This window comes from Lepisosteus oculatus, chromosome 21, assembly GCF_040954835.1.
Source record: "Lepisosteus oculatus isolate fLepOcu1 chromosome 21, fLepOcu1.hap2, whole genome shotgun sequence".
NCBI lineage: Eukaryota > Metazoa > Chordata > Actinopteri > Semionotiformes > Lepisosteidae > Lepisosteus > Lepisosteus oculatus.
Window position 1 is genome coordinate 16,757,541 of NC_090716.1, and position 15,795 is coordinate 16,773,335.

Genomic DNA, 15,795 nt, shown 5'->3' on the forward strand with positions numbered 1-15,795 from the left:
AGCTCATCAGCAAGAGAAATAATGGGGAGAAAAACTCATTTCTGTGTCTTTATTGCTAAATAATAACAGTATCTGTGTCTGGAATTACTGAAGGATTATGGACCGGTCGGCTATAATCACTCGACCAAAAGCAGTCATTAATGACTCTGGTAAATTCCTCCAGTGTCTGTTTTTAATTGATACAAGGGTTTTTAAAAAAGAAGAATGTCAGCCTTTGGTATTGGCAATGCATTCATTTAGTGAAAATGAACCTCAGAAGTGAGCTATTGTTCCTGCAGATCCCAGCTGGGAAGCAAGGGCTCCAGATACCACAGCTGAGTCACGTGATCGCAGCACACCTTAATACACCAGACCAGGTCTTCAGATCGCAGCTCTAAACCTACATGATGATGGTTGTGCCCGATTCCAAACCCATTTTTTTAGTGCCCTCATAATTTGATTTTGTGCTCTGCAGGTATGTAGATTTGCAAATTCATATTACTTATGCTTAACTGCAGTCATGAGTTGCTGTAATTGAGTCTTCCGTCTGCCAGACATTGTTATGCAACATCACGCTTGGCTTGCCAGTTTCTTCAGCCCAGGTCTGTCATTAGAATGCCCAGTTAGCTGGAGTTGGAGAAGTAGAGCAACAACAAATTTCTCACATGTGCTGCTTTAATCCCAGTTTGACACATAGAGGGCAGTGGGCTTTTATCTCGGCACAACCCAGACTCACACCCCCCCCCACAGCTCCTGAACTCTGCCTGACCCCCCTGACCCCTGCCAGCATGATGGGATACGCTGTCAAGAAAATGCAGGAAGCTGCAGAATGAGAAATCCATTCAAACTGAGAATTTAAATGGACATATATTTGGGACAGAAATTGGGATTTATTTTACACATCAGGTTGTAGGACATTGGAATAAGATGCTAATAAGAAACATTCTCGATTCAGATTCCTTCAGACCCTTTAAGAGGAAACGGGAAGAAACCAACTGACTGAATAAACTACTCTTATTTGTTTTGATCTGACTGATTTTCCATTCAGAAAGAGCCAAGTTCCTGCACAAATCTTGGATTTGTGACGAACCATGAATTCATCATCTTGTACAGTATTTTTCCCTAAAAGTGGAAGAAACTAAACAAGTAGAAACCTATGGTAGGGAAAATTCACAACTTAAACTAAGCACTTAGCTGCTACCACTCCCAAACTATGCAGTTATAGGGTCACAATCTAATATTAACAACTATCATAATGAACCCGTTACATTTACTGCACATAGACTTTTGAATTAAAATTCACCCTGACACCACAGGAGAGTCTTAATTTGAAAACCACAACTTATTTGAAATTAGTTCCCAATTTGAGAACCAAAAGTAATTTGAAATTAGCTCCTAATTTGAAAACCACAACTAATTTTAAACAGAACAACACAACCTTCAGCCATAAAAACTGCAATAATATTAAAACAAATAAGGAGACACTTCTGTACCATGGACTGTTTTACGATGAAGCCTGAAAGGAACTGAATAATTTGTTTAGCTTTCAGATCTAAGGAAGTTGCCTGAGCTTGAGAAAGACAGGGGGGAGATCGAGAGAGGGCCCAGACTTAGAGAAATTAGTTTAACACACCACCCTCATGACAGTGCAATTAAATCCTTGTAGGCTGATACCCTGGTTCCTGTTTGTCGATGTCCTGTACTCAATCACTAACCATGCTCTTGTACTGCATGTGGAAACACAGCCAGAGCTCCTGGATGTGCAGTATGGATTCTAGCCTACTATGACGCTTCCTCGCTGAAGGCACTCTCTACACTGATGCCAGGGACACACCAGGAAATAGTTGGGTGTCTCATTGTCCACAAGCTGGACGAAAGCTGGCAGAGCTTGAAAATATTTACCAGAAAAACCAGCTACATACACAACATCTTTGATGCTTTTAATGTCCATGCCCAGTGACTGTGAAGCTAAAAATTGCTACTTTGATCTGACCAGCCAAAATAGCTGTTACTCAACGTCAAAATTTAAATTTTGTTTTTAGTTACAAACAGGACAAAAGATCTTGTTTACTCAAAGCTGGTCTTCCTCATTATTCTAGTCCTTTCTACCTCAGGAAATTCAGCACCTAAAGTTAGGTACTCATAGCATCGGGATGCTTGTTCAAGGGAAAACAATTCCCTGGTGCAAAAGTGCTATCACTCATTCCTCTTGTATCTACTGGGAGTTTCTGAAACACTGTACTAGTGTAATTACCTTGTACAGATTACAATGGGCAGTACATTTAACAGCTAAATAATAGAAAAACCATTAGATACGCATGCCACAGTTAAGGTTTACTCTCATTTTGTCATAAATTAGTTCAGGGAACATTGCACTTATGATCCTTGCAATGCAATCAAATGCACACACAATTGCACAGCATATATATATATATGCACATATATATATGCCAACTAAAGGCAAAATAGCTAAATTGCATGTTATACAGAGCACACACATATAAGTTAATCATATGTATGTACAGAGTATAAATGTATACACACTGTAACACCACTGAGAATCGGCTAAAAGATATTCCACAGGCATTCCGATAGACGCATGGCTAGTCTTTAGTTTTAAATCTTTTTTTTAATTATTACTTCTTAAAATATTGAATCAGCAATTATTCAATTATATCTGGCATTGTTACTGCTGTCATTTGTGAATGAAGCTAGGGAAACTACAGATCTTCAGATGGATGCTTAAGACATAGTGTAGCTGAGCTTCAAATTCAGGCTGAAGCTTTCAAAACAGAAGTGCCAAACATGAGCCTTAACTCTACAGAATCTCAGTAAATTTACCATCTAACCAGGTTAGTAAGGGGAAATTCTACAAACTGGCTATCAAACAGTCATTCCCAAAGCTCCTGGGTATATTTTGCTTTTCTTGTGCCATTTTTCACAGAAGAGCTCATTATTCTTCCAATGCATTTCTGACTGATGATACAATGTAGAATATGAGTTTCTTTTTTATTGTGTGTAAGTACGTATCCATTTTGGTTTTGCGTAAAATTAATCTCTTTGTAAATCTAGCGAACCGCACAGGTTTTACATCAGTTCATTAAGAGACATGTCTCGTGCTGGGCTTTGTAGGCTTCTAGTTTGCTGATCCTAAAGGATCCTGAGAACACAGCACACAAAGTAAAACACTGGGGAAGCTAACAGGACAAAAATGTACTAATTTCACAAACAATCTTGAAACTCCAAATGCTGGGCATATTTTAAGTACAGCAGAAGGACAAACATACCATCTTCATCACCTTCAACCTTTATTAATCCACTGCTGCATGAAAACCCCTTCATAAATCCTTCATGAACTTCTGTCTTTGGACGACTTCAAACTCTTCTGCAAACTTGTTGACCTCATCTTGTCATCTAAAAGGAGATCTTTCCCTTGGTCATTTATATTTGGAACCATTCCAATATGTCATTGTTCCAATTATCCAATTCTTCAGCTACATGTCCAGCTTCACTCCTATAATCATGCCACCCTTTGTGCTATAAACCATCCATTTCTTTCTCTGCCTCATCATCTCCTTCTCAGCTTCTTTGGGTTCTCTGTAATTTCTGCCACATTACAGCGTTCAGGAGCAAGGATTCGCAAACATTCAAAGGTCGAAGATTTTCCTTTCCAGGCACAAAAGCCGCTTCAATTTTAGAATCACTTTAGAAGCTAACATTCACTTTTCATTTCAAGTGTCAGGATTTCAGCTGATGACATGAACTGGCCCAAACACACATTGCTGTGGGCCTCTTCACTTTTGACAACAGATATTTTGTTTTTGAAATTACAATAATCTTAGAAAAACAGCTTTCTGAATGTTTTTTCTTATCGGCAAAGAGCTACTGGTGTTGGTTCTCACACATATTAGAAGAAACAAACACGATAAATTCTTGCCAACAACTACATCCAATGCTTTCATAGTTACATTCTGTTGCAAATCAAGCAGCCATGTGTCTATCAGAAGTCCACCTCATCTACCAATCACAGTGCACTGCGCTGCTGCATAGGTGCTGGGCTGTAAGGGAGGGGGTTTGTGTGAAATGAAGGGGTAACAGGAAGCTGTGTCTGGGGCAGAAGCAGTGTGCATGTGCGTGTGTGGCGAAGGGGTTTAGGAGTGGGGTGAAACAGGTCAAAGGCTTCTTACCACATTTGGAAAGCCTGCCAGTCAACAGCTCCATACAGTGGGTGGTGTCTGGATTACAGGGGGGAAAATGTTAAAGCATCGCTCTAAACCCTGCCAGCAAATTCAACACAACCCTCTGCACCCTCACGCGTGGGGACAGGCCCACGCTGCGCGTCCCTGCAGGCTGGATCCTGCACGGCCCGGGCATATTACAAATGAGCACCCACAAGACAAACAGGAATGACCCTTTTCCTTCTGTAATATCAGCCTGGATTTGAACACTTGTCAGTCTCTTGTTTGACGCATGAGCCCAAGACACACAGGGTGAGATGAGCTTGTGTCTCTTCCATTTCCTACCAGGTGCTCAGACACAATGCATTATCTTAAAGGTTGCCCATTTGAATATGACAGAGCTCTGATTAATCTGATTAATCATCAGTATAAAATCTTTACTGTACAACATTACACACCAGGTATGATCAAAATTTCAATTTCTTTTTTCTCTCAGTCACCTTAAATCTGTGTCAGTCAATGGATGGCAAACCGTGATGGCTGAATTACTTGATCCTCAATAACCTGTCCCCAGCCTATCTGATATATAATTATAATGAAACTGACTTCAGTGACAGTAAAAATATCTTTAGGATGAAACATTTTGCAAACATTCCTTCATGCCCACCATGATCCTAGTTTTGAGTGCTGCATTTCAAATGATGATTCCATGCAGCAAGAGCTCTCTGTTGTGCTAAATGTGAGGAGAGTTTACTGCCAATGCTGGGAGTGGTGTGTGGCTGTTCAAGAGGCTGTGGTTCTAATGTCAGAAAGCATAAAAGAACATGAAGCCTTTCAACAGTAGACTCCCAGATAGTCTGAGATTGGCCCCAGCATCAGCACCAGTGCAGTACTGCAACATTTATCAACCTGCATTCCGAACACTAACTCAGGGGACACGAAGAACAAACAATTCATTTTACCTGAAATTAAAATGTAACTTCAAAGTATATGAGGGGTATTTGTTTCATAAAGATAAGAATGTACATCTTTCATCTACTCTAGGTAACTCTAGGGAATTCAAGGTCAATGTTAAAGAAGCACAGCCAGCATCTTCATCTTCATATTCACCAAACAGGGTCAAGCATGGCCTTAGTTAAGATTATTGCAAGAAACAATCAAGTGTAAGCTGGGTTGTGGGCTCACCTGAGAGGCGAAGGTAGTGGGTTGTGTGTCGTGCTTTTTGGTAGACAGAGGGACTGATCAGGATGGACTGGTCCTGGAAAAGGTGACTGGCTACTGGGATGTGAAATAACAGATCCCAACGGACTGCTCCCTGGCAACAGAGACTGGCTACTGGGATGAGGAATTCCAGATCATGATGGACTGCTCCAACTAGATCCCTGCAGTGGCTCAAGTCTAATTGGTGTGGGCGAGGGATGTGTTGTCTCGTTGGTAGCTGGGCACAGAAAAAATTCACTGCATGTAGGAGTGTAGGATGACTCGGGATCCATCTTTCTTGAGAGCTGTAAAGGACCATTAAGGCTGTGGATATTTACAATGTGCATCACTTTATTAAAATATTATTTATTGCCTAATTACTTACTGATTAGGGGTTTCACATGCTTTTGGTTAGATACGCCCACCATCCTGATCCTAAACTAGTGTCACGGGGCTTCAAGGGACTTACACTATTGCAGGAGTGGTTATAATGTCTTGTGGGGGCATGTGGGCACAATCAGAACATTAGTGGGAGGGGTCGACATTGTTTCAAGCGCGGGTGGGATTGTGACAGAAAAAATAGTCCCGCTCAGTAGTGTACGTGGAATCAGAACATCATGGCCCGAAGCTCGAAAACCGTAAGGTCACTCAATCATGACACTGGGGTTCGCATTGTAGGAAAAGGGAATCCAGACAGTCAGTTTTAGCCTTCATTTTCCGCGGGATCTCTGTTTCAACGCCCCCTCCCGCCTGCAAGTCTGTCAGCCCAAAGTGTGTTAACCACAGGGGACCCTGAATCATCACCATCTGCTTCTAGCTAAAGTGCTACAAAAACAGCCCTTCGATAATGCCCTGCTGAAGCCAGGTGGTTGGTGCACCTCAGGTCTGAACGAAGTCGGCGTCTCCTACATGTAAAACACTATACAAATGCTATTACTCCTCAGAATGTATTATAGGAGCAGAGGTTGAAAACTGATACAGGTATGTCTGATCAGGAGACAGGCCACAGCTGCCCAGACAGTCGGATAAACCTCCACTGAAACTGTCAGAGCAAAAGACAAGTCATCAAAGTCGCCTGACCGGTACTGCCCCGAGATCAATCCATCGGCATTCCTGCATAGAAATGTAGGTTCTAGTTTAATTTAAAAAACTCACTTTTTGTTTAAATTCTACAGGTATTTCAAAATAAGTATATGGAATGTGTATTTACACAAAAAATTCTAAATCGATGGTGACACAGCATACAAATATGCAAAGAAACTATCCATTATCTTATTAAAGGAAAGCATTATTGAATGTTTTTATATAAAGAAAAACATGTACTTTGTCATGATCAATTCAAGGTATTACTTAAAATTATTTATTCAAGTCTTAACTTCAGATTTACAGCTTCTAGAGAGGTCAGCCCTCCCTTCAGCTCAGAAACAAGGATCAAGCTACAAATCTGTTTTCATGTGAAGAGAAATCTTGGAAACAAGTTCAGATCTCACTGCTCTTCTGTTTCTGTATTCCAGCTACACTCTTGCACGTCTCATCTCCTAATTAGCTTCTTTAATGGGAAGAGTGCAATTAAAAAATGCAAAACAACCTGTGAACTATTAATAGTCAGCAAACTGAATTTCAAAAGACCACAGAGTAAATATGTTAGCAATACAGGATTTATCCAGAACCTTGACAGTATTGATACTAATTTAATTTCACATCAAAAAAACTTAAAAAAAAATCCCAGGTCATTTTCGCAATTAAAAATATTTTTTAGCTCATCAAAATATCATCTTGCATGAACAGCATAATGATTTCCTTGCATGTCACGCATTTATGCAAACTGCGTAATCACTTTTGGCAGACATGTTTAAATCAATGTCAATATGAAACTGAGTGACACAGCATTCATTATTATTTGTGGTTGTGTGCTGTATGGATAGCTGGAGCTCTATTACCAAGTTACATAAATACACCTGAATCTGATAAGCCCCTAAAGGAATACTTCTGAGAATGACAGGAGTTACTCATTTCAGATTGTGTTGTAGGTGCCATGTATCACAAACAAGCACACATTTTGTGTATGCACCACATCAGCCCTTAGTGGAAAGTATTTACTGCCAAGAACAGCATTCTATATTCAACTATAGCTTATACCTGATAGTCAAGCAGAGCGCTGCAAAGATTAGGTGCCAAGCTTTCCTGAAACTGGGTCTAGCTTTCCTGAAACTCTCTGGTTAAGGGGGAGGCCAGCAGAGGTGGCGTTGTGTGCTTGAGAGGGAGGTGGGCGGAATTCCACAGAACAGTCATGATGGGATGAAGTTGAAAGGTTGACATGGAGAGATCGGCCTTGTGCTGTGGAGTTCCTGATAAGAGACCAAGGGCTACAGGCGGAACTAAGGCACACATGTAAACCAGTGTCCTCTTCCGAGCAGGGCTGATTAATAGCAGAATAAAAGCTGCATTCAGATTTTTAAGAGAACTGCTGAATTACAAACACTGATGTCAATCCCACATGCTGAAGAGCTCTAATGGAACGTTCCGCTCTCTCACAGTTTCCAATGACAATATCAAATTATTGTTGTTGACATTTTTTCACCGCAATCTTAAATTCAGTTATGTCAATGCAAAGGCACATTGTCAGCGTTCAGTGATGTTCTTCCGAAGAGAACACAATTAACAGGGCTGTAGTTTATTATCTTAATGACGTTTCGGTAAGGTCCCACATTGGGCTGTTATCAGGAACTTCACAAGGGTGTGGAAATGGGCTGACTCAACAGAGTGAAGATAAGAAAATGGCTACCAAGAAATGCTAGCACGAAAGCAGGGCAAAACGAACAAGGACATGCCCCATAACTCTATTACTTTCTTTTAGTGGGATTTTTTCTTCTCTGTTACAAACAGCTTGCAGGGTATTTTCTTAAGTGACTCTGAGGGCCGTACTCAGAAAGAATTCAGCACGGTGACAAATTTGATGTGGCTGTTTTGGGGAAAAAGAAGAACAGGAAAGGAATAGAGATTTTTATTTAGCAATGGGGAATCCATTCATGAGTCAACAGCAGACTATCGGGCTCTGTAACAGTCAGCACATACCATGTGGACGGCTGGTTTTATGCGGGCCCAGTGGTACTGAACCAGCACGGTTCAACAGTATCCAGCAGCTGCCCTCGCTGCTGCTGCTGCTGCTGCAAGTTAGTTTTACTGTGGCTCTGCTTGCTTGCTGGAGCCCACGATCAACAAAACCACCCAGGAGTCCTGTTAAACTCAGATATGATCCAGCTACAATCACATCATTTGTTTTAGAATCTAAGTGTATAACATCATACACAGAACGCTCTCCTGTGTTAGGTTATAACCTAGAAGAGACTGTTCTACACATGGTACGGTATAAATGAGTGCAGATGTAACAATAATTGAAGGCTACAGCTAATAAACTTTGCCACGATCAGCTTCTCAATAACACAGGCCACAATTTAAAGTGAAAACTGGCCAGTAAACAGTACATAAGGCACTTATATTTCACTGTTGCACACGAGGGTAAACTTAGCCACCAGTGAAAGGCTTTCTGATTAGGGCCTTGTTCGTCTCCTGCAGCAGTACACCAGAAGCCAGGCTTGCTGGCCTTATTTTGCCACTGAGGCAGGAGAGCAAATGTGGCCGCAGAGTCTCTCTGCCGATACTGCCCGACTGAATGGGTCAGTCTGCCACCTCACGCTGTTGGCCAGTCTGCCTCAGGGACTGAAACACGTTGGACGGGACACAGGTTAGAGCTAGTCACTGCTAACTAACGCGAATAAAAATACAGGAATATTTGACTACGAGTGCTCAGCAGTATGAGGTTCCACACTAGAAACTAAGCCTTTGTATGCTCTGGCCCCTTTCAGCCTGCTTGGACACCTTTAAAGACTGAAATAAGAAGCCACTGAGCACTTGAGGTAACATTCCCCTGACTTGCAAACCTCAGGTTTAACTATCAGCACGGATGTATGCAGGTGGCTGTGCTCATGATTCTATGTGCGTGTGTGTATATTTTGCTTTTAAACAGAAATACCATCAGGACAGACAAAATGTCAGTTTTTTGTTTTGTTTTGTCCTAAAAAAATTTTTTTGTTTGTTTTGTTTTTTTCCTCAGAGCTGCTCTGAAGGAAACAGTCAGGCCCGAAACACACACAAGCACAGGCGGCGCGTGGCGGACGATGCGTTTGCGATGCGGGAGAGCACGTGAGGCCGGGCTTCGGCTCACGGGATGCGTGTGTGGAGTCGGCGTGCTGGCCGGCACCCCCCCAAGCCCCACCCCTCAGTGCCCCGGGGCCAGCGTGGTGCCATGGTGTGGGTCATGCAGAGAGTGCTGGCGGCCCGCGAGGAGGTACTTACCGGACAGCTGCTGGACTGAGGGCTGGTCATGTGTGCTTAACAACTGGGCCTGAATCGTCTCCACCACCCGCTTGAACCGGCGGCTGGGCCCTGTGGGAAGGAGCACAGGAGTCGGCCTCGTGGCTCGTGGCTGGGAGGCTCGGAGAGTGTGTTTACACAACAGTTACTGGAAAGGCTCCCCTTCTCGCGTTTAAGCTATTTATTTGCAACTTAAATACAAGCCCACTGAGAGAAAATGTGGCCACCGTGTTAGTCAAACATGTGCAAATGCAAGCAAAAGTCTCTAATGCCAATTCCCCTGTTCCTCAGGGCCTTAACTTCGGCACTCGAGACAAGCGCACCAGGGTGTGCAATACGTACACTGCAGCTGCCGGGGTAGCTGCAGAGCTGAAGGGAAAGCTGTAGCTAGTGTCCTCAAATAAAAGAGATTTACGAAAACAAATTGAGGTCAATCCACAGAGTTGCCAGAAGAGATTTATTCAGGAGGTATTTGTTTTTCCAGAAGGAACAGTTTTTGTTTCATTCCTCTTCTAAATATAATTTGCACCTAGCCTTGGATGAATTCCCCAACAGTCTCAGCAGAACTAAACTCTCTGTCACCGAGTGCTTGTAATGAAATGACTAATAGCGTCTCTGCTTTGCCAAGCTGACTGTTCGCAACATCCATTTTAAACAGGTACAACGTGTTACATTAGTACCGCAGTGCTGCTCTTTAAAAAAAAACAATCCCTCATCAATGCCAAAAAACCTGGCAATCAAAAGGATGAGAAGTAAATTAAGAACAGGATTCTAATAGACAGCAGCAGCATAACAAATGGAAAACTCTGCTCTCAGTATTTGTGCCAGTATGGTCATGTGACGGGTGAATGAGAAAAATGGAACTCGAGTGACAAAGAAAAATTGGCCCAATATGGAAACTGTCAGATTTAATGGGCAGCATTTTTTTTTATTCTTTTTTTTTTCTCTGTAGCAGCTTCATAAAGCCTATGGGGACATTTATAACATGAATATTCACAGCTTCCTGCCCCCATATTTGGGAGATGGACACGCCAGCTGAGTGGGTGCTGGCTCTCCGGCCCAGTCAGACGCAGTGGAAGGTAGGGCTGACCCTGTCAAAGCTATGATCCAGCACTCCAATGGGAGCTGCAACACTTCTGAAATTTTTACCTGAAACCACTGTGAATTAATTCAACAGTAAGTGGAAACACCTTCTAACTTGTCTGTGAGCTTTTTTCTACTTCATCACAGAATACATTATATTTACCCACTCACCCACTTTCTAACTGCTTCTACCAATCCAGGGTCGTGCGGGAGCCGGATCCTATCCCAACAACCAATGGGCGCAAGGCAGGATACACCCTGGACAGGACACCAGTCCGTCACAGGGCACACAGATACAAACATGCACAAACTCACACCAAGTCCAATTTTCCCAGAAGCCAAATAATCCAAAATATCTTTGGACTGTGTAAGGAAATACATGTGAACATGGGGAGGATATACAAGCTCCAAACATTTAGCACCCTAAGTTGAACTCGGGCCCCATGCTGTATGACAATTTTTGTGACCATATCACAGTAGAATAAGATATTTTCAAAAGCACACAGTCCTCTCTCTGGTGAATAGAACAGACAGGTCCCAAGATCAGCAGATCAATTGACTGATCCAGAAAAGCTTCCACTTCCTGGTTTTTAAACAATCACCTGACCAATTGTCATCCAGCAACTGGTCAGGTGACTAGGAAAAGCAGCCCACCCCCCCAGAGCTTCCTGGGAAATTTGGTTCAGTTTGGACAAGGAAGCCACCTTGCCTGAACCTGCTGTGCTCTTGTGCTGTAATACAGAAAGCAAAAGGTTCTTTGCCTGCCTGTCTGCAGACACTGCAGCGTGTGTGTCCCACCCCCCACCTCGCAGCAGGTAGAGGTCAGGTGGGGAAGCTGGCTCTGCCATGTGGACAGGCCCTGCTGGTATCTATGGTTACCTGACAGCAATGTGAAAGTGACAGAGTAGATGCCGTTCTCCTTTTGCGCCTCGTTGCCTTCTGTGTAGGTGATGTCCACCTGGAATTTGACAGGTTTCTGGAAAACCGTGGGACCTCCAGTCGACTTGTACTCTGCCCGAAAACTGGTTTGCGATATCACACTGTGGCTGAGGCTGGGAATCTGGAACAAACACAGGGAAATGAGACAATCGAAGGCACAGTTTGGCATCACATTCACACTCACACAATATAGTTGTCACGGCTGGGAAGAAAATGAGACGCATTCACAAGACGACACTACTGATTTTGTCCGTATTGTGTATCTACGAAAGCCCTGACATCATGAAAAATTTAGGTCAGGCTTAGGTTCTTAATAAAGTCTCGCTCCGAAACACAGTAATACACTGAGCCTTGAATTTGATCAACATGATGAAGACAGAAGCAAGCAGCAGCACCACTCAGTAGCCTGTGAACAGTTGTCTTTGGTGTGAGAAGTCAGGCTTTGTGACCTACAGCCCCTGCAGGGCAAAGACAGCCCTAACAGCAAGGTGGAGTGCTGCTTTATCCTTTATTAACCTGGCAACTCAGAGGGGCTCTGAAGAGCCCTGAGGCAGAGGAAAATCAGCTTCAGAACTTTCTTAGCAGGATTACAGATACAGGCTGAACAGTGAATACCCCTCACAGCAGAAGATAATAGCACATTGCAAAGATGGGTGGCAGTGATTGAAATGTGGTCTGTCAGAGCTTGCCCATATTAGTTACCTGGTAATATGAGAGAACTGCAGAAATAGATATGCTGGTGATTTATGCAAACTAGAAATGAAGCAGTGAGATAGAAATAGATCCAAATGAGTAATAGGTTAAAAATGTGGGCACCAAAGTTATACGAGTTACACCCTTACCTCTTTTTACGAATGTTATTCGTTTCCAGAAACCCTTTCATATAGAAAGAATTGGTAAAAAGAAAAAACCTTTTCCCATTATTTCTTATGGGGAAAAATTATTATCCATTCTGGACACCAAAAATGTCACACCTACATTTGAACAATAACTAATGTTCATACCGTGGTTTGTGTTTTTAGTAATAGTTCAATGCTCACCTAGTTAGAAATGTTCAATCATACCTAAGTACTGTACAGTACTGTACAGAAACCACTTATTTTGGTTTGTGTAATTACACACACACTCAGAATTTTCATTTTCTTAACACCTTTAGGGTTCAAGATAAAGTTTATACTTCAAATATTCTTATGAAAAGAGCACACACACTAGCAAATGCACGAAGCAAGATGCAGTCAGCTGTAGAACGTCTCTCCTGCCAACGGGCTCTGTGCTGCCTCTCACCCAGACTAGTTAGCGGAATGTGAAACTCAATATGAAACGAGTCGTATGACGCCTTCCTCTTCACTCTCTACATTTGGAGAAGGTTTTAAATTTGTCTTCCTATTGCTTCTTCTGTGTTTTGAAGTTGGCTTTCGTTATAAGAAATGTGGGTAACAATTCCCATGCCCAATAATATCAAAAAGATTCACAAAAAGAGGTTGCGGTGGTTTCTGTGCATTTCTGTGACATTCTAAACCACTATGTCATTACTTTTTTAAACTCTTTTTTTAGATTAGAGATTAGATTTGAAATCAACAATTGCTTTCAGAACCCCCTTCCCACCCCCTGCATTGGAAGAGCCAGGTGTTAATTGCTGGACCTATGCTGCCAAGATCTTTGTACCACCATGAGAAGGTCAAGACCCAGGAACGTTCTCCTCTTAGACCTGGTCTATCAGTGTCGGCTGCAGTGTGAGCACTGAAGGAGAGATGAGGTGACCCCTGCTGACAGCACCCCCAGCTCTCCAGAGACTGCTGTCTTCCAGCCCAGGGGTACCCAAGCCGCCTCAAGCCTGGCCTGAGCTCAGTGCACTTCTGCACACTGTGCGCAGCTGTCTGGGGAGACCCCAGTCCACATTTACCAATTCATCAACCTGGAAATGTGCAAGACTACAGAGCTTAACCTTGTCGTGTTATAAATGAATACATGTCAAAATAATTGGTCTTTTTTCAAGGAGATTATTCAGGATTTCTCTTTTTGTTCCTAAAAAAAACACCTTGCGTGTGCAAATAACTATAAGTGTGTAAGTAAATATACAGTAGAATACATTCAGATCATTAGCTTCATCAACATGTATGATCTAAAAATAAATCATAAAGCAGCACCGACACCAGGAACATTTGATTTCTGGGCGTCTATATGAATATATAAGGGGTTTTAGAGGGGATGGATTAGATTGAGATCAATCTTACCGAAAGAAATGCGTGCACTATGTCTGCTTTGATGGAACTCAATGGCTTGTCCTTGATCACCACGAAGATTTGCTCTTCTTTCTCCAAGTTGATAAAGTTACCAAACCAGGACTTTTTGGCAAGTCTGTAAGACACAGGAAAAAAACCCCTAAACGTTCAGGTATAACATTGCCCACAAATTTGTTACAAATTTACTAGACAAGTTTCCTACTGAAGACTTGGACTTCTCTGAGCAGAGCATAACTAAGATGCCTATCTGAAATCAAGAGAGCTGATACGCAGCAGATAAATTCGATGTTGAGATCAAGGTTCATGCTCATTCAATAATACAACATAACCTTCATAAAAGTATGAAATCCACATACTGTACATAAATCACCGTTTCTCTTTGGAATAAAGAAATACAATCAGAATTCATGTTTTCACCTTCTTTAAGGAGCAAGCAAAAATCAATCTGAAATTTCCCCTCATTGAATCCATTAACCCAAGAGTGATAGAGCAATGGTGTGATCGCAGCGGGTGAATTTAAGAGTTGAAAAATCGCTCATTTAAAGTTGCATTACGGTAGCATGGGCCAAAGAGTATAGAAACTGTTTGCATGCAGAAGCACCAGCGTGAAAAAAATGAAACTTTCTCTGCCTCTGGGATTTTGACAAACTACATCATGTAAATTACAATCGGCAGCAGTTTTAGGACTTAAAAATGATTTATGAAAGACATTGATGCCAGAAGCCCTAGGACCTGTGGCAGATGGATTTTTACCCCGCTGACAGTGGTAAAGTAGGGGAGTGACTACAGCCACAGAAACAGAGAAACACACTAAAGTAAAAACACTGTACTACGATCTTGCCTGAAGGCAATAAGGCATTACCCTGGGAACAAAAATTTTGACATTTGCCTTCTGCAGTTAAAAATCTGAAACTGAAATCTGAATGAAAAATTTATCAGCAGCAGAGCCAGTGGGGTATGGACTGAAATTAACATCTGCCTATCCGGCTGTTCCTACATGAGGTAAAAGGCAAAATAATTCATTTTAAGAAGAAGTGACATCTTTTTACAGACAGAGATGAGGCAACACTGCTCATGGAAAGCAAGATATTTTTCTGGCTTCCATTCCAAAACAACTATCATTTAATTGAACTAGCTCACTTGTGTACATCAATGTCATCTTGAGTCTTTGACTTAAAACAACTAAAAAATCTGAAGGACTGGGCTTTCGGTATCAGGAGCTAGACGTCACTAAATTAGAACCTAAGAAGTTAGGTTATGAGTTAGGTGCCATTTCCTCAAGAATGTCTGGGTGTCAGCTTCAACAGTGTCTTCATAGCCTATTGCCCACTCTTGCAAACCTTTCTTCAAAGAAGAACGTCTTGTTCTCGGTGTTAAATGCATGTTCCCTTAAGGTCCAAGTACGTGCTCTAGTTTTTGTTTCACTGTTGATTCTGAAGAATGCCATTGCCCTTGTGGATTCTGAAAACTTGAATCAGGTTACTTGCATTCTTAGGCCTTGTGTTTGTACAGAAGAAGGTCCTGAAGACAATCCACATGGTTCCTAAACTAATCATTTTTCACCACAGGCAGAAGAGTCAGGGCTCTTTGAACAGTTAATGGACACAGCTATGTATTTTACTGTATGTCACAAGGATAGGACTCTACCAAAACCACAATTAGAAATGCGCCCCCCCCAGCCTGTCATTCTGAGATGTTGTTCCTGTTAACTCCCAAGTGCCAACAGAGAACAAAGCAAACCCCTGTCCTCTTCAAAAATCACTAAAATACCCCACACCAGGTTAGTTAAGTAGGTCTAA

At 42.1% G+C, this 15,795-nt stretch overlaps 2 protein-coding genes across 15 annotated transcripts in view; one reads left to right on the top strand and one right to left on the bottom strand.

The window, feature by feature from the left end:
- The window catches only part of ptdss2 (phosphatidylserine synthase 2), a 67,366-nt gene extending 57,647 nt beyond the window's left edge, over positions 1–9,719 (top strand). The window contains exon 14 of the mRNA XM_069181599.1: positions 9,472–9,719. The gene's annotated coding sequence lies outside the window, so the exon portion shown is untranslated. The remainder of the gene's footprint in view (positions 1–9,471) is intronic.
- Positions 1–15,795, bottom strand: part of brsk2b (BR serine/threonine kinase 2b) — a 282,427-nt gene that overhangs the window by 23,245 nt on the left and 243,387 nt on the right. For 9 of the 14 annotated variants that reach the window (XM_069181592.1, XM_069181593.1, XM_015338173.2 and 6 more), the window contains 3 exons: positions 13,988–14,111; positions 11,694–11,874; positions 9,714–9,803 (listed from right to left, as the gene is read on the bottom strand). In XM_069181592.1, the coding sequence (XP_069037693.1) occupies positions 9,714–9,803; positions 11,694–11,874; positions 13,988–14,111 (395 nt within the window). Of the gene's footprint in view, positions 1–4,166; positions 4,215–9,713; positions 9,804–11,693; positions 11,875–13,987; positions 14,112–15,795 lie in introns of all 14 variants that reach the window. The other 5 variants (XM_015338169.2, XM_015338165.2, XM_069181594.1 and 2 more) reach the window with 1 other exon arrangement.